General features: G+C 42.8%; 1 protein-coding gene across 1 annotated transcript in view; it reads right to left on the bottom strand.

The window, feature by feature from the left end:
• The window catches only part of LOC147718104 (multidrug and toxin extrusion protein 2-like), a 615,385-nt gene that overhangs the window by 265,815 nt on the left and 325,474 nt on the right, over positions 1-24,096 (bottom strand). Inside the window, exons 8-11 of the mRNA XM_086919188.1 lie at positions 23,936-24,033; positions 22,992-23,105; positions 9,046-9,113; positions 5,231-5,339 (exon numbers count right to left, since the gene is read on the bottom strand). Of these exons, the coding sequence (XP_086775314.1) occupies positions 5,231-5,339; positions 9,046-9,113; positions 22,992-23,105; positions 23,936-24,033 (389 nt within the window). The remainder of the gene's footprint in view (positions 1-5,230; positions 5,340-9,045; positions 9,114-22,991; positions 23,106-23,935; positions 24,034-24,096) is intronic.

Raw genomic sequence — 24,096 nt, 5'->3', positions numbered from 1 at the left:
CAGTGTGTGTGTATAATCATTACACATAATTATTATGCGTGAAGGATTTGATTTCTTTGGTCAGCGGGCAAGCCTTACAATTCCCGCATTTGTAATGACCCTTAATGGGAGTGATATTCCATAGGTAAGTTTGGCCACTGGGTTCGTTTGGTGGGAGAAGATATTTAACTAGGGCATTTCTTGCTTCGAGGGGTCGGATCACCAAGATCCTTCTCGATTCCAAAAAAGCCTTTGACCGCGTCACTTGGCTGTATTTGTGGGGGAGGGGCTTTGGCCCTAAAATAATTAAGGCAAATAAGGCAATGTATGTTGACCTGTGCGCCAAAATCCAGTTAATGGGAGGAGCATCATATAAGATATTCATCTCTCGGGGGACCCATCAAGGGTGCCCCTGCTCCCCAATCCTCTTTGCTTTATATATAGACCCGTTAATTAGAAGAATTTTGGGAAGCTGGGGTATCAAACCAGTGATACATAGGGGATTCGAGACCAAGCTGTTAGCTTATGCGGATGACTTGGCAGTCCTAACTCCAGAGCCTGATGCCGCAATGTCCGTTCTGGCGGTAATCACCGCAGAGTTTGGCCGATGCTCAGGATATCTGCTTAATGTAAATAAGACCCAGATAGTATCAAGTAACCTCATAAAACGGGATAGTAGATATACAGATTCGGCAACCTGTTTGGGGGTTAGAATCAGTCCCTCAATGGAGTCTATCGTTAAAGAGAATTATGAGCCACTTATAGATTCAGTCATATTGAAGCTAAAGCGGATAGATCCCATTCATCTTTCATTATTGGGGAGGATTAATGTTCTAAAGATGACTATGTTGCTGAAATTCTTGTACCTTTTTCGTGCGATTCCGCTTATGGTGGGGGAGAGTGTGCTTAAATCCATTGAGTAAAGTCTTGTGGCAGTATGGAAAGATAAGGCGCTCATTAAAATACTTAGGAAAGAGGTGGTTTTGGGGGCCCCTAATATTAGGTGTTACTTATTAGCTTCTCTGTTTATCCAAATGGCGATATTGTTGGGTAGTACCCCAGTATATGTTAACAGACAAACAGGGAGCATCTTTCCACCCTGTATTTATGAATTACTGGTGGGGAAAGAGGCAATGGGGTTATTGCTGCGTAATACAGACCGGCGATACTACAATATAAAAAGATACAAGGTAGTGGATAGTGCGTGGTGGGTGTGGAAAGAAGTTAAGAAGGCATTAGGAATCCTGAAATGTAAATATTACACACCCTTATGGAATTCTAAACTCTTCCCGTATCTGAGCTGTGATGGAGGGGGGTCAGTTTGGGAATCACAAGGAATTAGTAGAATAGGACATATATGGGAAGGGGCTGCCCCGATGGGTTTTGCTGAGCTTCAATGGAAATTTGGGCTGGAAGCGAAACATAGTTTCAAGTTCATGCAAATATACCAAACTTTGATGTCTATTAGACCTCGGATCAGCCCAGGAGGAAGAATTAAGATTCTTGACTCTGTTTTGGGTGGGGGGACCAGGATTAGTATGATCTATGGGGCCCTTTCTGACACATGTCACGATGTTATGGAAAAGGTCGAGGCTTCATGGGCGGTAAAACTCGGGGACCCAGATGTGGATCTGGATAGAGCATTGCAGATGGCAAGCAATATATTCCGGTCCTCAAACCTTAGGGCACAACATTATAAAACATTATTTAAGCTTTATTACACCCCAGCTAAGATCTTTGAGTGGAGCAAAAGAGACAATGATAGGTGTCCCAGGTGTTTTGGGGGGCTGGCAAATTTAGTCCACATGTTTAATGACTGCAGCGCTCTGAAAAAGCTTAGTTTGGAATTGAAAAAATTCTGGGAGGGGCTGCTAGGGACTAAAGTTACCCTATCCCCAGTCCTGATGATATTTGGAATAGATGCTAAGCTAAGATTGAAAAAGGAAGAGGAAGTCTTTGTATTTATTTGTTTTTCAGTTTTAAAAATACTGTTGGTGGCACGCTGGAAGGATCCCACGACACCCTCATTCCAGATGTGGTTATCCAGATTGCTAGGCATTCATAACATTGAAGCCTCTTTATATTCTCAAAAAGGTAGAAGGATGAGGGAGTTGGGGCAGAAAATATGGGCCCCGCTTAAAACCTGGAGCGATGCTAGCAAGCCATAATCACTGTCCTTCTCTTTTTTTATTTTTTTTTAGCTTTTACTGGATACATTTTTGACTCAGTCTTAATCACGCTATATTGACCTATTTAAGATATTTATGATGAATTAGTGGTAACCTTTCTAAATGTTGTAATGTGTTTTATTGGAAAATGTGTTTTAACTGGAAAGATGATTTTTGTATACACCTGATTTCAATATTCAATAACAAAAACAATTAAATAAATAAATAAATAAATAAATATAATAAAATGAAATTACTTCCCACCCTATTCCCCTATAAATCTACAACCCACTAGGGAGCTAAAAACACAAAAATCAAATAAAAAAAATTTGTTAACTGCTAAAAATAATCAATTATTTTTACATAACTAAATTACTTCCTATCCTATTCCCCAACATACCCACAATCCGCTATGGAACTCAAACTCAAAAATCTAATAAAAAACAATGAATTTCTACTACAAATGTAAAACATATATTAAACATACAAACAATTCTTTTTACACAAACACATACATCAGATACATATAAAACATACTAAAAAACATAACATTAATAAAAAATCAATATTTTTATAACTATACTTTTTGCAAACAATATTTCACACTTAGATATTTTTAACGTCAATATTTCTTACCTAAAATCAATATTCTTGACCATGAGAATTTGCACGTCAATATTTCAGACCCATGTATTTTTAACTCAATATTTGTGTCATCATATATTTTTGATTCAATATTCTGTTTCTGCACCGCCCAAAATATAAACTATTGCCACAGTGGATATGGGAGTGTCGAAACTGGGATTACCAAAAATAGGGGGCTACAAATATTGGGAGGTCAACTCAGAATCATAACTCCTGTTGTATTGATGTTTAGTTTCACAAAATAATATGCCAATGATGACATCACAGACGACATACAGTTATGGAAACAAGTGGAAGCAATGTCTCTTTCTTTCCAGTCTAAGAACGCTCTGGGTCTCCTCCGCAGGCGTGAATCTGATGAATCAAAAGGTAGAATAGAGGCCCAATAGCAAAGAAATAAATGTAGACATTAAAAAGAAAAGGGATCAAATGGATGAACAATGATCTGCGATAACACAGTGGTGAACAGTTGAAGTAAATGGCAGCACAAATCACAAATTGTAACCAAACTGTAACCCCTCCCAAGCTCATGTCATGAGGCGTAGTGGAACTGTGCTCATGACGAGCTGAGCTCATCATAACCGCTGCGGCCCGCCCACTTGCGGCTAATTCCTCGCCTGTGCGGGCGTTCTATTGGAGTGGGTGGAGTCAAGACGAGTGAGCATGATAAGCTGGGCTCATCACGAGCACTGCGGCGCCGCGTGCGCCCCCCCCAGCACTGTGGGAGAATTAGCCCAGCATGGAGAGGGTTAAAATTAAGAAAACGGTAAATCTAAGGCAATCAATGCCCAGGTTTATCTTTTTCTTCACGCAATGCGGCAACGCAACTTGCTGTGTTTCGCTTCATGAAAGGGAGAGCATAGCAATGCACCATTTTTGCCAATACATTGCCCATTCCTGCCCTCCCCTCTCCTGACGCACTCAACGCTTCAAGATGCAAGGGTGCCTGAATTGCAGGCAGGACTATTTTTGTGCAGGAAGGAACACCTTCACCAGATTTAATAACATTTTTGTATCATGGTTGCACCACTTGTGTGGGACATCCATACAAAACCACGCACAGGGCAGTTTGTGCTGCGTTGCATGGATTTGTAAAAATAATGTACCCGACTACATAGGCTTGCACTGCATTGCATTACCTTTTAATCCTGGGAGGGACATGGACAGTGCAATCACATTCACCCACGGATTTAACACCCCCAATGCCAGACTTACAAAGGTTTTTATACCTGGGATTGTGTGTAATCACTAGGCCTCCCCAGGAATGGAGTAACAAGGAGAACACAATGTTTTGTTGTTGTTATTTTGTTATTGCCTCGAGAGATTGTTTCGGTGCAGGAAGGCACTCCTTCTTGCACACAAACAGTTACCCTTGTTACACAGGCACTCTCGCAAACAGTCCATGGGTGCCTGAGTTGGTGCCAGGCTCCCTGAAGTGCATCGCTGCTGTGAGAGGGCAGAAGTGTGCAATATCTTGGTAGATATGGTAACATGTTGCTCACCACCTTTCACACAACGGGCACAGTAAGCGTTGCATGAAAGGTTAGTAAATCTGGTCAGTGATGGCTAAAATCATGAACAGTACATGAGGGCAGCTTGTTGGTGTGTTGTTAACCAGGAGTAGTTCTTGGATTCTTGGTCACATTCAAGTTACACCGCTGCAAAGATATTTTCACATGCATATACGTAAAAGGTGAATAATAGTACATATTTAAATACATTGCAAAAGTTCATTTACACTGAAAATGCGTTTCTTTTTCTCCACAGATAAAAATGTGTAGGAGATGCTTCTTCTACCTGCACTCCCCAATTCTTGGTATGTGTTCCCCCTGTACAGCTTTATACCTGCCCTGGGTCGGGGTAAATATTCAGCGTGGGAATGTGACTTGCAAATGTTTGTGACTATCAACAGTTTCGCAAGTGTTTGTATTTGTACCCATATCTCATTAATTCCCCACCTTAAAGGGCCCACTCCTTGGTACGGGGAGTAGATTGTTTCGCACGTCAAAATACACAAACTTCAAAACGAATATTTTGTCAAAAAGAACTTACAATGTTTTGACCTCACTTCAGTTAATTTTGATTTACTAGTGGAAGTTTTGTGGTGCAATGTTTACATGTTTTTTAATACCAAGTCCGAATTCGCTCTTCCACCTGTAAATGGAAACATCTGTGCACTTGGGTTCAAGTTGTGTTGTTTTTAATTAGATCCAAAGTCGTTACAAATCCACATTTGCTCACTATTGGAAACAATTCTTTCTAAAGAAGGTAAATAGGTTGGTACGAGGCACATTTCATTAACTATACAAAACACAAGATGTACATTCTTTCCATCTAATGTGTATTGAATGCACATTGATCACAGCCACTGGGCACTCTTTAGTGATCTAACAATAGCTAAGCATAAGTGGGCTCAGGTGTGAGGAGAGTCAACCTACCTGTGCTCAGCAAAGCAACCGATGAAAATCTCTTGGCCTGCTCTGCATTTCCGGCTCCCAGGGCATTGCCCACCCGGACGCTGGCAGCGGTGCCCATACCGAAGGGTACCTGTAAAAAAAACACATTAGTCTCGATTTACAGAATTGTCGAAAAAAAGTTCGATTAACATGCTTCCGGCTCTTCCATGTAACATTCTTATTTTCTGAAATGAATTATTATATTTTTAATTTTCATTAAAAGAAATGTGAAACAAAATAAATCGATCTCTTTCAATTTAAACGCACCATCTGGGGAACAACCTCACCCCAGAGCTCAAAACCACAGCTGACGTCATTAGCCATAGCAACATTCTGAACAGCTTCCTGTTGCTGGTTGCTACAGAAGTGGGGATAGGAAGAAGGAATAGGCACATTTACACTACACTGGATGGTACATTTAAAGTGAAAAATATCGAACAATAATAATAATAATTACACATTTCGAAGCTTGAATACCAATGGGTCGAACATGTTACAGAAACACAGAGGGGCATATAGGGCAGACCGCCTGACATCTGCCCTGCAGTCTGCCCACCGCATTATGATGCTGCCAGACAACATAATCCCATGAAGACGGCGGAGTCAACCTCTTCTCTGCCATCTGGATGATGATGGCACTTTTCCCACAACCTTTCTATGGTGTCCTTTCCCACATGAAAAGACTGTCAGAAAGTGGCTTTCAGGGGCCCTGGCAGGGTGTCTCGAGCAGGGCATCCCTAGCGTTGCCCCCTGCCCCGGGCCCCATAAATAATGAAATACATCTGCATACTTCAAACAGATTTATAATAAGAGAGCTTGTATTTATTGTGTGTCTGTGAGTACCCTGTAAAGAGGTATACTACATACTGCACTGACTACTAGTGGGCTGCAGCACTGACTTTTGGGCCTACTACTGCCAATAATATTTCCAAATGTGATTTATGCCCAGAACAAGATGTTCATGTGAAGACTCTTTTGTGACACTCAAGTTTGACGCAGATTTGTCCAGGAGAAGAGAAGACAAAGTGGAGAGTGTTCCCCATTGACTCCGATGAGGATGTTTGTTCTGCGCCCCACAAAAAACACTGAACGGAATGGCCCCAATCCTTTCATCTAACTAGAATTGTACTCAGAAGAGCTGTAAACCAATTCACTAGTATTTAAGAAATCAGCATTAAAAATAGTTAAATTATAAAGATATCCTAATTGTTAAGACGACTATAAGAACTATAAGGGGACTTGAGGGATGTTGAAATGGTGCTTATTAGTAGGTGTAGGAAGGTACCTGCCACTAGTAATAAGGCCACATTCACAATATACGAACCAGTCAGGGTCTCAATAAATTATTCACTTGCTCATTCCTTGATAGCTCACTGTGAGCAGGCAGGCTTAACTTAGGAGACAGGTGTGTAAAGTATTTCAAAACACCAATGCATTAAATGAATAAGACAGAACACAAAATACCAATGCAGCACCAAGTTATAACAACAGGATATATTGTAATGATTAAAATGACACCAACCCAACAAAAATCAAATGTAAGAAATTGGAGATATTAATTTTCAAAGAATAAACACTTTCTAGTGCCTAAAAGCCAAAAGTGCCACTTTGGGACATCTGGGTGTACTTGACCAGGACAAAATCAAAGTATCAGGCTGGCTGCGATTTAGCTCATTGTCACGATCAGAGTATGTGCAGCTGACTTTGTTTATGTTTTAGCTTTCCTCGTGTCAATGCGGGACTCGAAACTACAATTCCAGCCATGCTCAGGACATCAGGGGCGTGACGCACATCTGCGCGCTCAAACCAGGAAATAAACATGCATCGAGGAAGACGGACGCTGCCGATTATTCCACTATTGACCCAGCGCGTGTGGTGAGCATTCAGCTTCAGAGGAAGTAAGTGTTCATCTGCTTTCTGCGCACATTCTGTTGTACCCCGTGTTGGGTTGGGTACTTTCTACAGATTCACCGGACAGCAGCGAGGTGATTGGATCTAACTATCAGTTTAATACTTTTAAGTATATGTTGTAGCTCACTCCCATCAATAGTTATACTGTTTTAAAGTTTCCCCATGTTAGCTTATGGATACAATGTGTTCCAAGGGGAAAACAAAATCAGCAGTTTTTTCCCTTGTCAGGATACACCAAACTTATTTTGTAATGTCCCTGCTTATAGTTATAAAGCACCTACAAGAAACCTTAGGTTTGACTTACATGTGCAAATAAGGTTGTTTAAGTCTTTTAAAGTACATTTAATTTCATATACTTTACTTTTAAAAGCACCGATGCCTTTAAAATGACAGCAGGCAACACAATAGTGCACACTTAAGAGCAGTAAATCTGTTGGGCCTTTAACGCTACATGCCCTACTACATGCCCTACCATATATTAGGGTCTTGCAGTAGGTTGCCAAACCAATTGTAATTACACCTTATACCTTTTACACAGAGCGCAGGTCTGATTAACAGGACCCAGGGCACAATAAGAGTAAGTTACTTTCTTACAAGAGCACATCTTTAAACTACAGAATGTACACAAACAAAGAGATCATACTCTATCCTTATTCAGGTTGCTCATTTTGCATATGTTGTGCAATATACCAAGTCATTCGTGAGATAATATATTAAGGGCCAGATGTAGGAAGCCTAATACCGGTCAGTAATGGCCGAAATTACCGAATTTGGGCAGTTACCGACCGGTATTAGGCTTTTGGGATGTAGGGGTCTAATCTAAGGATTACGTAATTTACTGAATGGGTAATTTAAGGAATCAGTAAATTACCGAATTCTTAAATACCGATTCGGTAAATTACCGAATCCTTAATGTATGAAGCACTCAAGTGAGTGTTTTTCACTTGTAAGGATTCGTTATTCACCACCAACTACAAGTTGATGGTAAATAACGAAAACCGTTAAAAAAACAATTTTGTGCTTTTTTTAACAGTGCCATGTGGCAGACATACTTACGTGTGCCACATGTGCACCCATGCACTATACATGGGTGCAACAGGGTGTCAATGTGACACCCTGCCACCCTTGTAGGTCTACCCCCTATTACCGATTCGGTAATTACCGAATCAGTAATTCTCATTCATTCCTATGGGCCTCCAGCCCATAGGAATGAATGGGGAATACCGATTTCAAAAATACGGAATCGGTATTTACCAAATTTTACCGATTCAGTAAAATTTACCGAATCATTATCTACATATTATTTACTGATTCTAAAATACCGAATCGGTAAAATTCTGTATTTTAGAATCGGTAAATGATATTTACCTACATCTGGCCCTAAGTATTTTATACCAACATAGCTGAGGTCATAAGTACTGCATTTTCTAGGCCATCTGCTGATAAATGACAAACACTTCGACATCGTGCCCATGGATGTCCAGAACTAGTTCTGCTAGTAGTGGATGCTGAACACTTTTGAATGTGAGTGTAAACACTACAATAAAATGAATATACAACAATGCACTTGGAGGGCTGATGCTGTCATGCAAAAAGTGATCTCTTCCCCATTGAAATTCTCCAGTCATTTATCCCCTTCCATGCTGATGATGGCCCCCGGCCATCATGCGTCACGGTGGGCGTGTGCTGATGATGGCTGGGGGCCGTCATGATCCCGCCCACTCTCTAAATCGCCCGCACAGTGCGACAATTTGCCACGCATGCAAGGGGTTAAAAAAATCCATTGGAAACCTATAGATCAAGACATTCCTTGGGTTGAACATGTGATCTTGCCTCTTTATAGTATGGTGATATATAGAGCTAACACGTTAAAGGAGATATTTTACCATGAAAAAGATTGTTACGACCTGGTACAGGACAGCCTGTGCTCCTAGCTCTGTCACACTGAGTAGACCTGAAAAATGAAAGCTGATTCAGAAGGATAGTACATTTGAGAAACGTAAGCCAAACACACTTAAGTTTCCATAAACATGCTTTTGTAATAGCCTAGAACATTCTCTAATGCTGAAGTGTACCCAAACCATTCACAAATGGATATCATTACTCCAAACTCCATACTTGTGTTGAGGCAAACATATCTATTAACTTTTTTAGTTTCAATTTACCAGTTTGTGAAACAGGCAATACACAACTTGTCTATGTGGTCCCCACAATAGTTTCTCAGACACAGTTGTGAATAAAGAACATGGGCGCAGATTCACAAAGGCTTGTAAGAATATGTGTAAAAAAACTCAGTTGGTACTATTTTATGCACTCTGACATGTCTTTGTGAAGCTACCGAACACCTCTACTCAGTATATTCAGTTCATGAATATATACAACTAGTACAAACAGAAAGGACTGTTCCCACTGCACTTTTACTGATAGAGATTTGAATGATTTGGGGTTGATTCACACATGTATTTACGTGAACATAAAAAGAGTACTTTCTTCTACTACTGTATTCATGAATTATTTAATCATCTTGCATGTTATTTGCCATGTTAAAGGGCATGTGACTACATAAGGGCTGGCATGTATCATAATAGACAATAAGGGGCTTATTTACAATGAAATGGTGCAGTGCGGCGCCACAGCACTTTTGCCGTGCTGAGCTGCGCCATTTGAAAAATGCAGGGATGCTCCCTATTTACAAGAATACAGCAAACCCCTGTGCTCTCCTCTGTGCTGGTGAACAAACAACAGCTGTGCACCATGTACATGACGGGTCACCAAAAATAATCATTAATGGCGTTTTGCTACTTCTATGTGTGCTGCAGAATGCAAAATGGTGTGCTCACCCGACTGAAGTGTAACAGGAAAAATATCTTTATTTCTCCTCATTATTTTTTCTTCCCATGCACATAGAAAAGGGTATGCTGCTAGGGACTGTTTTTGTGCAAGAAGGTACCCCTTTAATAACAGTAATGCAGGCACCCTTGTAGCATGAAGCAAGGGCGCCTGCATTGGGCGCTAGGCAGCCTCAAGTGTACCAGTGACGAGAGAGAGCTGACGAGTGACGTATTTCAATAGGTTGGGCACTCTGCAGCTCTTTCCTGTTCATGCAACACAGCACAGCAACTTTCCTTGATGCCATGCTTTGCATGTATTTTTTATATATATGCCCCTTCATAACAGGTGTTCGCTGTTTCCAGTGTTCACCTTAAAAGCGTGCAATCTACTTTTAGGTTGCTAGTGTCAAGATTAGAAGACAGATTGGCAATGGTCATGTTAGTAGGCATGCTTTTACACCTAGGTGGGCAGCATTCATGTTAGAAGAGAAGCACACATTTTTAAGCCTTATAACATATCTCTGATGAATGGATAAGCACACTTATCAGATACTTGTAGGGGACCAGCGTTTGGTTGAATTAAATATCTCAACTAAATGGGAATGGAATGGATATGTCATGGTGGTCAATTTCATCAATTTAGATGCTTGGAAAAAATGGTACATGATTGTATGTGGTCTTAGCTGCTACAAAGATATATTGCACTGGTCTTTCCTCAGATTAGACATTTTCTGAAAATATAGATCCCATTTTACTTTCCACAAAGCTGGACCTCATCAAGATGTTAATTGAATTGACTACATGTATATATATTAGCAGTTGGATGTATATTCTTAGAGAAGATACCAATAATAAACCTTTTGATAGGGCTCTGGAAAATAGCAAACTAAAGAGGGCCTTCAGGTATCAATGGGTGCTTGGAATAGGATCAACACGTTCAATACCTATTAAGAGTAGCCAATTTTAACAGAATGCAGTTCTACACCAAATGGCTATTATACAGGAACCCCGCCTTTTTACATAGTGTATACACCCCAAGATACAAGATATACGCTCTTGATGTACAATGGGAGGTGGAGGACCCTGATCTGATATTGTATGAGATAGTCTGTCACCTCTCAAGTGAGAACCATCGCCTCTTTGTTATCATTATGCGGGGGAGAAGGGTCACCGGCCTTTGGCCCATTGATCCGCCTGTGACACACATGCAGCGGGCCTTGCGTTGCTTAAAGGCTTACAACTAAAGCCTATCTGTCCTCCATAGTAACACTTATTCCCTTGGCCCCTTCTGGCGCATCAAAGCACACATGCGCTCCTGTGGGCAACTTTCAATGCCCTCCGGCACGGGCAATTTATTTTGATCGTCATTGCACCGACCTGCTGTCTTTGACGCAGCTCATCACACACCCTCAGGCGGAGCCACTAACTTTATAGCTAGTGTATTGATGTGTGTGTCATTCGGTCCACTCGAGCACAAGTATTTTTGTATTACTCACAAACTCTTGAGCATAAACTAATTGTTTGTTTGTCTCTTTATGTTTGTGTGTGTTGTTTGCTTCCACAGGTGTATTTTAATTTTTGGAGTCTCTTCAATCCAGAGACACTAAGGGGTACCTACCACCAAATTATTTTTATTTGTGTGGCCCCCCTTTTCATTTGCACTTTTTCAGACGACTTTTAACTTTCACGTCCCTTGGTAGGGTGGGCCTTAGCGTGTGCATACTGCCGGGGTATAATACACCATAGGTCCTGACGAATGCAAGGTTAATAACACCAACATTGGCAGAAACATGTTGACCATCACTTAAGAGTATTGGAAACAGACCATTCAACTTAGTTGGCCTAGTTCTCCAACACATTTTTCAATATGTCTTTTTGATCAGCCATTAAAATAATTTTTGATACAATAAAGACATTTTTAAACTCACCACTTCACACTTTCCTTATTCACATAGTTTATCATTTAGCTCCCACATCTTCACACTACCCGCTCCGCAGTAAATCTGGCGTTGAAGCACACTGGGGTGGCATTCGTTCACTCCCAGTGGGGCCCAATGATGAAGCATGTCACCGACCAGGTCGGTGAGTGAGGGCTTTCTAGACACACCAAATAGGTGTTGTTTCTCTATGTGCTGGAATACCATTGTGTTTTCAAACGAATAACACTCTTTCATTGTTGTTCATTGTATGAGATTGTCCAAAGACTTAACAATTCTGGGACGATATTGAGAAATACTGCACGCACATTTTAAGGAGGGGGGCAGTCATTGATAAGCATACCACAATCCTAGGATACTCATTGAATACTATATAACCAGTTCTTACCAGGCAAAATATGTATTTATTGCTGACTTAGTAGCCAGATCAATAATACTTCAGAATTGGAAAAGGGAAAATATCCCAACATTCCAGCAATGGCTGAACAAAATGTGTACAGTTCGAGAACTGGAAAGGAGATATGTTTACCTTTATTTATTTTTTATAAACTGTACAATTAATTAAAATCATTACAGTAAAAAGTGCTCATCATATTACAGCTAGAACAATAATTAAAAACTATTATTTGTAACAGGGGTTTAAAATACGTTTTGATAAAAAGAAGGAAAAAAAAAGTTTGACTCCCCTCCCCAAGTTCCACCAAAGTCGGTCTTCCCCAGAGTTAGTGTTTACGGAGGTGCGGCTTTAAGGTTGGCCCGGGCTCCCATGTTGTTCTATGGGTGGCATTCTCAGGTTATGATTCCTTCCCCTTATCCTTTAGACCATTCACCATGAAAAAGGTTTTCCTGACTGGGATTCTGGAATGCAGACAAGCATCGATGCACGGACTATGCCAACTCAGCATCCTTGCGCTGGATTTGCAGTGCTCTTCTCCCGGGTTTTATTGCATTCATTTGCCAGTTTTAAGTCAGTCCTAATATGAAGGACAAATTTTCCCAGTCTGGCTAGAATCATCGTGCTGTTTGTGAAAAAACACATGGCTGATGCTTCGCTGCAGGGTTTTGTTCCATTAGTGAAGCAAATCGGGCGCAGTAAACGCCTTCTTTCCTTGGTAAGACTGGGGCAACAACATAGCAGGTGGATCCACGATTCCCTCTTTAAAGGGCAGAGTCTGCATTTAGTGGCTTCCCCGATGCGAGCCCACTCAGGATTAAAATCCACAATTCCTAGGGTGATTAGTCTCATGGACAAGATTTTACTTCGAACTGATGGTGTAATGGCATCACTTAAATAAGCCTGGTCTTTTCCTACTAAGTAAGAACTATTCAAGGAGACTAAGAGTGGAGTTGAGCGAAGGGATTTGCAGTCCAAATCAAATGAGATTTCACACACTTGTTTGTTTATCACTGTTTTCCATATGTTCAGGGGGATGTCCAGCCTTGATATGCTTTCTCTCACTATATTCAATGTCTGAATCGCTTTATCGAGTGCAGAATGCCAGGCCGTGCAAGGCTCTTCAAAGATTGATTTTAGTTGGTGTTTTAAGGAGTAGGCCGGAGCCCTCAAAATCCTGAGGTAGAGTTTTATGATGTCATCCTGGCATATCAGGTCCGGCCTTGCCATTCCCAGCTCCAATCTAAGCCTTGCTTGCCTTGCTGCCCTTGGGATTTGAAACACTGTTTCATAAGCTTTAGATTGTGCTGTATTTAAGTAGGCCTGCAGTGACCCGGGGGAAAGCCTGGTGGCCATAGCTGATTGCGGGTAGCAGTTTCGCTTTCATAGCTTTCAGTATTGGGCCGGCGGTTGGACTAATCAGCTGATTGTTTAGTTGTTTGAGTAAATATATGACCCTGTTGGCCTTAGTGCTCTGATGTTTCAAATGGGCAGTCGCCTTAACCCGATCCGTCAGCCAGACCCCTAGGTAATTGTATGACACAGCCGTCTTGATTTGCAGGTTGCCCAAATGGTATTTTGCTTTCTTTTTCGGGTGGTAGGACCCAAAGATGATAACCTTGGTCTTTCCTTGATTTACTAAATTGTGTGTGATCCATTATGGCAGCGTATTGGAGCACCGGCAACTTCATATTTCCTAGTCTTGGAGTTACTAGGCTGGCTCCTTTTAGGGTGTCGCCCAAGTCCGCTGTGTAAAGATTGAAAAGAATGGGAGCCAACACGCAACCTTGTTTCAGCCCGTTCTCCATGTTGAGTTTCGAGGATACGTGCTGGCGCTGGTTTTGACTCTTACCGAGGTATCTTCATAAAGCGTTCTTATTGCCTTCAATAGGTTCGGTGGAATGCCCCAGTTTTCTAGCTTCCACCATAATCTTCTTCGCACCACTTTATCGAAGGCTGTGCTCTAATCCACGAAGCAGCAGAAAAGTGGGGGATGGTTGTTCGTGGTGGCGTGGGTGGATAAATAGGCCAGTGCCAGTACGTTATCAGTGGTCAATGCTTTTGACCTGAAGCCCGTTTGATAAGATGGTATAATGCTGTTCTCTTCTCCCCACTCTCCAAGTCCTTTAATACAAGGCGAGCGTAAGCCTTGGCTTCAAGGTCAAGCAGGGCAATAAGCCTATAATTCGAAGGTTTTAAGCAGTCTCCTTTTTTATGTATGGGGACCAAAATGGAGCCTCTCCAGGAATCAGGGGTTGTTGATGATTGGAATGTGTGGATGAATAAAGGAGTTAGCAAACCTGCCCAGAAGTCGGGGGCCTTTTTAAAGACTGGTGCTGGAATTCCATTTGGTCCATGGGCCCCATCGTTCTTCATGTTCTTAATGATCTTACTGACCATATGGGGATTTAGCTTGGTTGGTATTTCATCATATGATTCTGCCGGCATTCTCTTACCCTCAGACCATTTTTCTTGGCTGGCTTTTGTGTCGCCTGGAGCGATGATTGTTTGCCGGTCTGGGCCCTCTATGCCACTGGCCACCTCTGGACTGTCTTTGTGGGCAGCGGTACTTGTATAAAGCTAGTTGACGTACGTCAGCCAGTCCTTTTCTGCTACTCCATTCTCTCTTGATATTCCTCTGCTGCTCATTTGATTTATATGTCTCCACAGGTGGACTGGGTTCTTTCGTTTTATCAGGGCAAAGACTTTTAGCCATTCCCTTTCTGTGATGGTGGTTTTGTGTTCCCAATTTTTTTTCTTAGTGTTGCCGTCAGAGATGCAACCGTCGGTCCCTCCGAACCGCTGGCCCCTCTTTACTTTTTTGTTAGGGCCTTACACAGGAGGCGTTTACAGACCTGTATGTCTCTGTTTAGGCCTCCGCTGCACTGTCTTGGTTGTCCTGTATGCCTAATGCATTTTGTCTGGGGATTCCCAAACTTTTCTCGTAGGTCCTCCACAATATCTTCCAGGCTTTTATGGGTGATGTCGATGTAAAGAGATTTCCTTACCGTTTTTCTTCCAGCCATGTTTGTAACGAGTTACCTATTTTGTCCGGCCATTTGATTCTCTTCAAAACACTGTGATTTTCATCCTCTCTCGATGTGCCAATGGGTTGATAGTGTGGAGATGTCGGGACTGTCATCAGGAAGACTGCTCTCAATGGCCTGTGATCACTTTCTGACCTTTCTTCCACTTCAAAGTCGTACAAGCTATCCGACAGTGCTTTGCTGATCACGATGTAATCAATTCTTGAAATGTCTCTGAAGGTAGGAGGGGGATCCCATGTGTTCGAGTAGGCTTTCTTCAGTGCGTAGTTTGAGGTCAGGTTGTGGTTGCTGACGAAGTTGATCAAGGGCGCTGTCCTGCTAGAACTCAAGAGAGGGGAGATGTTAGTGTCCAAATCCTTCAGATTGAAATCCCCTGCAAGGAAAACCTGGTGGGATTTATATTTACACAGGAGATTTTCTAATTTCCCCAGCAGCCCCTCCAACTTCTCTTTTGTGGTAAACAGGGCCCGGTTTATATAACAGTTAATTGTTAGAAGAGGCATGGGATGTGAATTCATATTCAGGCCTTTGATTTGTAGGGCTTGCAGTCCTGTTGTGTTTTAATTAATAGTTTTAGCTTCAAGAGCACTATCATGCTTCATAAAGACTGGTCGGCCAAATAAAATCTTTTTTATGGCTAGAATAAAGTGTTCGTAGTGCCCTGCCAATGAGGTGCTGGCCAGGGCCCAGGTCTCTTGGAGGCAAAGTATGTCGGCAGTTTCCAGAAATTGCCTCAAGTTTTCGTTGCCACTGATTTTGCTTATTCTTGCTATATTCCAAGAGATTACATTTAATTTCTCTTTGTGAACTAGTCTTTGCCTTTTTCCTGCCCCTGCCGGCCTAGTTTCTCTAATGTAAGGAATGCTGGTTCCCCCCGTTTATCCTTCTTGGTTGATTAAAGGCAGGGTGGCCTGCACTGATGACCCGGTGGTTGTTTTTGCAGGAAATCCTGATCCCCGTTGGGACCTTGGGGGCTATCTGAGTTTTGCTCGAGGCGCCCGAGCCATTTGTCCCGTAGAGGATTGACCACGGGGCCTTTGCTCTATTGTCTGGTGCCAGGACATGAGGATATTTTGGGTTCAACATCACCTGAACGTGAATGCCCCATTCAGTGAGTTGAATAGCGTTGTTTATGATGGCTTGTTGTATTTTTATTTGCTTTAATCCCACCACTGTTGAGTCGCCGTGTGTGTCCCCCTTTGTACTCAGGAATTTCACCCACTCTATGTCACCCGTTTTTATTTGATCTAGGGAATCCAGATGTTTGAAGAGGCGGAGTATGTTGCTCCTGTTCAAGATGCCGTGCTGTCCTGTGCTTTGATACCTGGGAGTGAAAATTCCCCTATATGGAGAGGTCTCTACCTGGCCAGGTCTTGAGTTGTGGCTTACGCATTTACTTGTTGTGTGTCCTGCTTGGGACCAGTTGATGTAGCCTTGATTGGCCCCAGTGTCGACCTCTTGTCCAAGTTCGACTTCAAGTGTGGACAGGACCGGCGGTTGCATTGCTGTTGTGGCTATCGCTGTCTGGGGGCTTGCTTCGTGCAGTGGCTGACTTATTGTGACTGATGCCATTTGTCTGTTGAGATGGTCTGAATTTACAAAGGATTCTGTCCTTGCTGCTGGTTTATGGTCCTTCACTGCTGTAGTGCTCGGAGGCCTTGATTGGCTTTGCTCTTCTGCCCGGAGAAGAGTGTCATGGACCGCCTTTTTACCCCATTGTTCAGCTATGAAAATTGGATAGAGCTGGGGAGAGTTGGTGATCCCTTGCAGAGGCTGGGGGATGCTCTTCCTCAACTGCGATTGCCTCCCTCTTGTCTTTATTTTGTTCTGTTGTTTCCTTAGCATCTTTTTTGCTCGCCTTGATAAAGTGGAGTCTTGTACCTTGGTTGTACAGAGGGTGTGTTCCTGCGGGTCAACAACCATGATATCACACCCCCCTCGCTGTCCCTCGATTGTACTGAATGTCTCTTTGGCCTTTCCTGGGCTGCCCATTATGCCGTGCGACACTGAATCGGGGTCCGCTTGGGATCCCACTGTCTTTTTTGCCTCCGGGTGTTTCCGGTTGGTCAGCTCTGAGTCATCAGTGCTGGATGTAATTGATGTCTCCCAGTGTCCTTTGGCTATCTCAACTATGTCCATTAGGATCTCAGGGAGCGAGGCCCATTTCTCCATAAGGGTTGAGCAGCAGCAGGTACAGTCCCCCCAATTGGCAGTTGAATACTGATAAATCCTGTTGTTTAATTTGTCCACCCTGGTGCCTATGTTGACTAAACTGGCTGCGATGGCTTGTAGGAGGTCTATTTGGACTTCCATTTTGGATGACTGCCACAGAAGGGCTTTGTTGGTGGAAGAGTTTATCTCGATTGAGGGAGATCTCTCTAAATCGGCGTCTGTTCTGGCGTTCCTGGCGATCCTAAGGTTGTGATCGGCTTTTGAATTAGTGCCCTGTGAGGATGATGGTGGCAGCAGCAGATTAGATGTTAAATCGAGGGTTCTTTCAATCTTCTGCCCCAAATTGTGGAGGAATGATGCTGTTAAGTCTCCTCCCACCGGGGAATTTGGCCCCTCGGCCACTGAGTATGGCCACGTGGTTGTGCAGTTTAGTTCGGGGTCCATACACTGGCAATCGGGACCGTGATCGCTGACTTTATGGATTTGTGCTTTTATCACAAACGTGGGTGCGTCCCTGCTTAGGGCCTGTTCATTTAGCTTGGTGGGGGTGGCATCTTGCCTCATGAGCGGGCTTTGGTGGAGAATTGGACTTAACATTGTGTCTTTAGACTGTGTTGAGTCTGGGAGGGTGCAGGCTGCACCCACCTCTCCCTTCTGTCCCTTAGTCTCCTTACTCGGGGGTTGGCCCTCCCCTCATTTTCGGTTGTACTCGGGAGTTGCTCTAGCAGTCCCCTTGGGACTGGGACTGTTGGCTAGTGGCACTCTCAGGCCATGAGGTGAACCACCAATGGATGTCTCATGGGTTGTTTCGTAGTCCGGGTTCAAAGTGTCCTTTCTCCTGAGGAAATACATTATCGAGCCCTTTTGTACTGCATCCAGCAGTAATTGCTTTCTGTTGTCCGTAAGAGATTTACTCCTTGTAACCCTTGTGGTCCTATTTTTTGAGGAGTGGGCTTTAGGAGTTTCCTCTGGGTTCGTGTGCACTCGCCCTTTTTGTTTGGAGCCCATTGCTGGTTAAAGCACTGAGGGGGCTCCTCCTGTACTTTGCTCCAAATTACTCCCCTGCCCCACTTGCTGGGCAGCGCCCCGCTGGCAGTAAAGGACGAGTACTCTTATCGTCCTTCCGTCTGTGCTGAGGCGAATACAGGAGATTCCTAAGCGGGCTAAGACCGTTGCAGGGTCTTAACGTCCTATCGGGTCTGTTGGTCGGGTCTATTGCTTGGCGCTGATGTCCCCCGTTGACAGATAACTGCAAAATGCGAGAGGATAGTTAGGCACAGGTGAGCTCTATAGGGGGTTGCAGCAGTTAGGCAGTTAGGAAGCTGAGATGGTCCTGTGTGCCCTTCTGCGCAAGATGCTGGAGAATACAGGCGACCCTGAAGTTCCTGGCCTCCACTGTGTCTCCTCTGTGCCTCTATGCTACTCCCGGCTGCTGCTGCTGCTGCTATAGGGGAACTCCGGGTCCGGGTCCGTCCTGCTATAGTGGAACTCCGGGTCCGGGTACATCCTACTCCGAGATATGCATTATGGTCTAGTTCCTATACCAAATTTAAAAGTTTTGTGTTTGAAAAACTGGAAGACCTCTTGGGAATGTGCAATAGCTGATTCTATCAATTATTTGGGCATTTTCGTTTATTAATTTATAAATAATGTATTCTTTCTGCCCTCTTTTCATGCTTTCTACACTGTTATGTATATTGTTAATCTCAACAAGATTGCTTGTGTGTCATCCTTTTATTGAACTCGCCCAAATAAAAATATATTTAAAACAACATTTTTAGTAGATATGCTTTTATGCCTTGAGTGGCAGGGGACATGCAACAAGACGTGTTTAAACTCGGGTTAATAGTGTTCATCTTCGAAGACAGGCACTCACACAAGAGCTGGCAGTGATTGTGTTAGATTGCAGGAGTTTACAGCTGTTAAAATCAAGATGAATCTTATTTTGATCAATCATTTATTGAATGAAATTGGAGGTTGCTGCAATAATACATCAAGAATGCAGATCTTCAATACCCCACATAATGTCCTCATTTTAAACCAGTTACTGATTCTAAGAGCAGTATATGGACATACCCCAAGTTATAAATAAAATAAAAATTGAAACCTCCTACTAGCAAAACCTTCAGTAGAGCAAAAATTGTAGTAGTGTGGAGATTAGCAATGATGGGAAGATCCGGAAATGTAATTACCCCATAAAAATACAAATCTATCTCCTTCCTTGCTGCACTCACCCTCATGCTTACCAACCTGACTTACAGTTGGCACTACCACTAGAGGTGAGGTCTTCAGCCAACCTCACCCCATTCAGGGCAGTTTCCACCAGACACACCATACCAAAAACTGTGTTCCAAGATGTGTTTCATCCTTAACCCCTTCCATGCTCATGAGCTCGTCATGGCATATACCTCTCAGGTGCTCATGACGAGCTGAGCTCGTCATGACCACACCCGTTTTTATTGCTGTCCAGCACAGCAGGGGAAACTATCTAGCAGTGATGAGGTTAAATTAACATTTAACAATGGTTGAGCCACCTCAATTTATGAGAAGGTGCATATCTTCTTCCTGTGAAGTTCCCCTCACAGTATATTATCCTGCTGCCTAAATCATTAGTGAAATTATCTCTTTCCTCATAGTTATTAGTTTGTTTCTCCTTTATAGCAATGGAGACACAAGGAGATGATGGACAGAGCACTGAAACATTTCAAACACTCTCCCCCAGTCAAAGATCTGGATTGAATCTATCATCATTCTTTAGCTCACTCTGCCCCCTCAGTTCAGACCCAGCTATATGCAAATCAGTCTTAACCCTGTGCCTCATGGGAACATTCCAGCCCGAACTGTCAAGCCAGGTTTCCCTGAACTGTAAACAAGCATCCTGGTAACGGTTTCTAGGTAACACCCTTCATCAGTCAGGTTAACTTGAATCCAGTGGCAAAGTGAGCAAGGGACCCAAGCCTGGGCATAACTTGCCTACATAGGGCCAACAAAGCAAACACAAGGGAATGATGGACGGAGCACTGAAACTTTTCAGACACTCATCCCCAGTCACTGATCTTGGTTAAATCCATCATCATTCTTTAGCTCACTTTACCACTTCAGTTCAGACCCAGCTATATGAAAATCAGTCTTGACCCTGCGCCTCATGGGAACAGTCCAGCCCGAACTGCCAAGCCAGGTCTTCCCTGAACCAAAAACAAGCATCCTGGGACCGGTTTCTAGGTAACATCCTTCATCAGCTAGGCTAGCTTGAATCCAGTGGCAAAGTGAGCAAGTGACCCATGTATGGGCATACCCTGCCTACTTAGGGCGAACAAAGCGAACACAAGGAGATGGCTGGATCTGAACTGAGGTGGCAAAGTGAGCTAAAGAATGATGATGGATTCAACCCAGATCTGTGAATGGTGGTGAGTGTCTAAAAAGCTTCAGCACTTCGCCCATCATATCCTTGTCTTTGCTTTGTTCGCCCTATATTGCCAGGGTATGCCCAGACCTTTTACCTTTACCTTCCACCTTTTTTCACAATTTATTTTTGTTGGCCTTAAGACTCTGTGCACTTGACAACTGCTAACTAGTGCTAAATTGTTTTTGCTCTTTCCCTGACCATGGTTAAATTGGTTGTAAGTCCCTTATAGAGTTGTATACCATAAACCCAGGGCCTGTAAATTAAATGCTACCAGTGGACCTGCAGCACTTACTGTTACATCCACTTAAGTAGCACTACAACATTTGTCCTAGGCCTGCCATTGCAACCCGAGTGCAGCTTTACACTGGCATGTCCACTTGACATTTAAACCCCCTTTCCGAAGCCTTAAACTCCCCTTTTGTTACATATAAGGCATTCCCAAGGTAGGCCCTAGGTAGCAAATTTGGTAGGGTGCTGTTTAATTAAAAAGCAGGACATGTACGTGTAGGTTGTTCATGTCCTGGTAGTGAAAAACTCCTACAGTTGTTTTTAACTACTGTGAGGCCTACTGCTCCCATATGAGATAATTGAGGATTCCTTATTACATTTAATAAACTGATATTCTTAATTGGGAGCAGGCGGTCATATCATATTTGGTATCTATGAAGTAGTAATGATAAACCCTCTTTCAAGGTAATTTCGTATTTTTATTACAATTAAATGGGTCTGATAAAACGTTGGCATGTTTATGCCCTTGGTCTTTTGTGCCTGCAGTCTGTCTTGGTTCACATGACAGAATGTAGTTGACAGTTAAACTTTGTGAATTCCTCCCAGACAGTCATACAATAAAAGGAGCGGGTGTGCCTCAAAGGGCATTCTGCTAGCAGGATGGGAAGGGGGCGGAACTGAGCAGAGACCTACTTACACCTGAATAGCCTGCGCTCCGCCTCCGCTCAAAAGACCTAACGACCCTGCATTGTTACTGCACTGACTCCTAAGTTTGAAGAAGTCATATTACAGAAAATGTGTTTGTTCTCGTGTTGGCTGAAACTATACAGGAGTTGGCCAACTTAAGGAATAGGTTTTTATAATGTAGCTGACATTGTAGAGGTACAGTGTTTATACTCAGTTCTAAAGACAAGTAGCAACAGTTCAGAGGTAAGGATTACACCTAGATGTGTAGCTGTTATGTTTTAGATAACATAGATACATCTAGGCTAACAGTGGCCATGTCAGATAACACAGAACATGCCTAGAACAGGCACTGATTTACTGAATGGCAAGAACACAGAAGCACGCCCTACCTAAGCAAGTAGTAGGTGAATTAGAGGGCAGTCATTTACAACCGTGGAAATGTTGCCTGTATTTGATGACATGAGGTTTCATCTCAGCTGACGATAAGAGTTTACACCTAGCTGTCAGTGGTGATTTTAGAATACAGGAGCTTACAGCTGGCCAGAAAGTGTTAGTGGCTGGAAATATAAGGCGGGCGGCAGAGGCAGAGTTAGAAGGCGCATGTTTTCATGGGAAGTGGTCAGAGTGAATGCCCTTGTTTTACATACACCTGGCCTGACTGACCCTTTCCTCAGTAGGTTGGTGACATTTCTAAATCAGATCCCACCCTCCCTTCCATTACTTTAGAACAGATTGCAGTAACTATCTGTAAGCATAGAGTCATAACTGAAAATTGGAAAAGCCATGCACTATCAAGATTGAGTCCTTTCTGTGGGTATTTTGGGCAGTAAAGTATTTTTTCCATGCTGACCGAGCATGAGATCAAAGTTGGTGCGCCTTCATCAAGCAAGCATCACCACAGCATCTGTTGATTGTTAGTGCTTCTCTATGTGTGGCAAAGTCATCCTCTGAGAGTGAGACTGACTCTTCCACATATATACCTACCTTTTTGAAATGTAAGCTAATCTGCTTCTGAAAGGAAGGGAGCTTAACTGTGCTTCCATGGGCAAATATAAGAGTACACACTAGAAAAAAAAGCGCAAAATGCAAATTATTGAACAGGTAAAGTCATAAAAGTTTTTTTTTTTCACCTGTAAGTACAGTCCCAATTTCGTAGATGCTCCATTCAAAACACACTGTAAGAATGCTGGGAAAAGCCAATGTAGTGATTGGGCCCCAGTTCTGAAGGCATTCCCAAGACCAGCCTGTGAGGGCAGAAAAAGAAAAATTGTTGTTCATTCACTACTAATTCCTAAGATGGTATAAGGTAGTATCAAAAAATGATTAGTTCAGTGTATAACTTAGACTTTGTACTGAAGTTACACTATAAAATATGATGATAGTTAATAGTGAAGCATATTTATCTCTGCACCTAGCTGGTCAGAAACAGGCAAAACATTCATCTAGGAGTGTTAAATTTAGAACATGATTCAAGTTGAGTTTGTAGAGCGCTTATGAACATGTGTAGAGTAAATGTGCTCCCCACAGAAACCTTTTAACAGGCATGGATAGTCTCACACCACACCCATCTGTGCACACACCCATTCTCACTCCTCCTTTTGTCGCAGGTATTGCTGCATTGAAAGATGGACATGATTATTCTACTGCAGGCCTGGCTTTCACTGTTGCAGGGCACCCAGTACAGAGGTAAATGTAATTCTGAATTGGGGATTCCCACATTGTTTATTTACGTAATATGGCACACTATCCTAGTCTGTGCCTGGTGCCCCCCATTAAAGGAATGCCTGTAACAGACAGGGGTGCTGTGCCATTTTAGAAAGTATGACCTCTTGGGATGATATTACAGAAAGTGCCACGAAGGTGAAACTGGCTCGTAACTCAATGGAAGGGGCCTCGGGTACTTATGCAGGACTGTCGCCTTGAAACATGAAGTAATATACTGTTTTTTAATCAATTTATCAATGTATTAAAATGCACACTGCCTTCAACACCCATGTTCCCACCATTCACAAACAATCACTGATGAGCCCGGTATAGCTAGCCACAATGTGTCCCCAAGTGAACTATACAGTACCTCCCCAGGTCTCAACGTGCAGCTTCTTTATCCAGATATAGATGAAAACCATGATGATCTGGGAAATACGAGCAATATTGACTGCCAAGGCAGCTCCCCTGAGAGAAGAGAAAGGGGTGAGGAAGGTTCACAGGAGCAGAGATGAGATTATTTATTGAAGG

The sequence above is a fragment of the Lissotriton vulgaris genome, chromosome 4_2, assembly GCF_964263255.1.
Source record: "Lissotriton vulgaris chromosome 4_2, aLisVul1.2, whole genome shotgun sequence".
Classification (NCBI taxonomy): domain Eukaryota; kingdom Metazoa; phylum Chordata; class Amphibia; order Caudata; family Salamandridae; genus Lissotriton; species Lissotriton vulgaris.
This window is presented reverse-complemented; position numbering and strand designations above follow the sequence as displayed.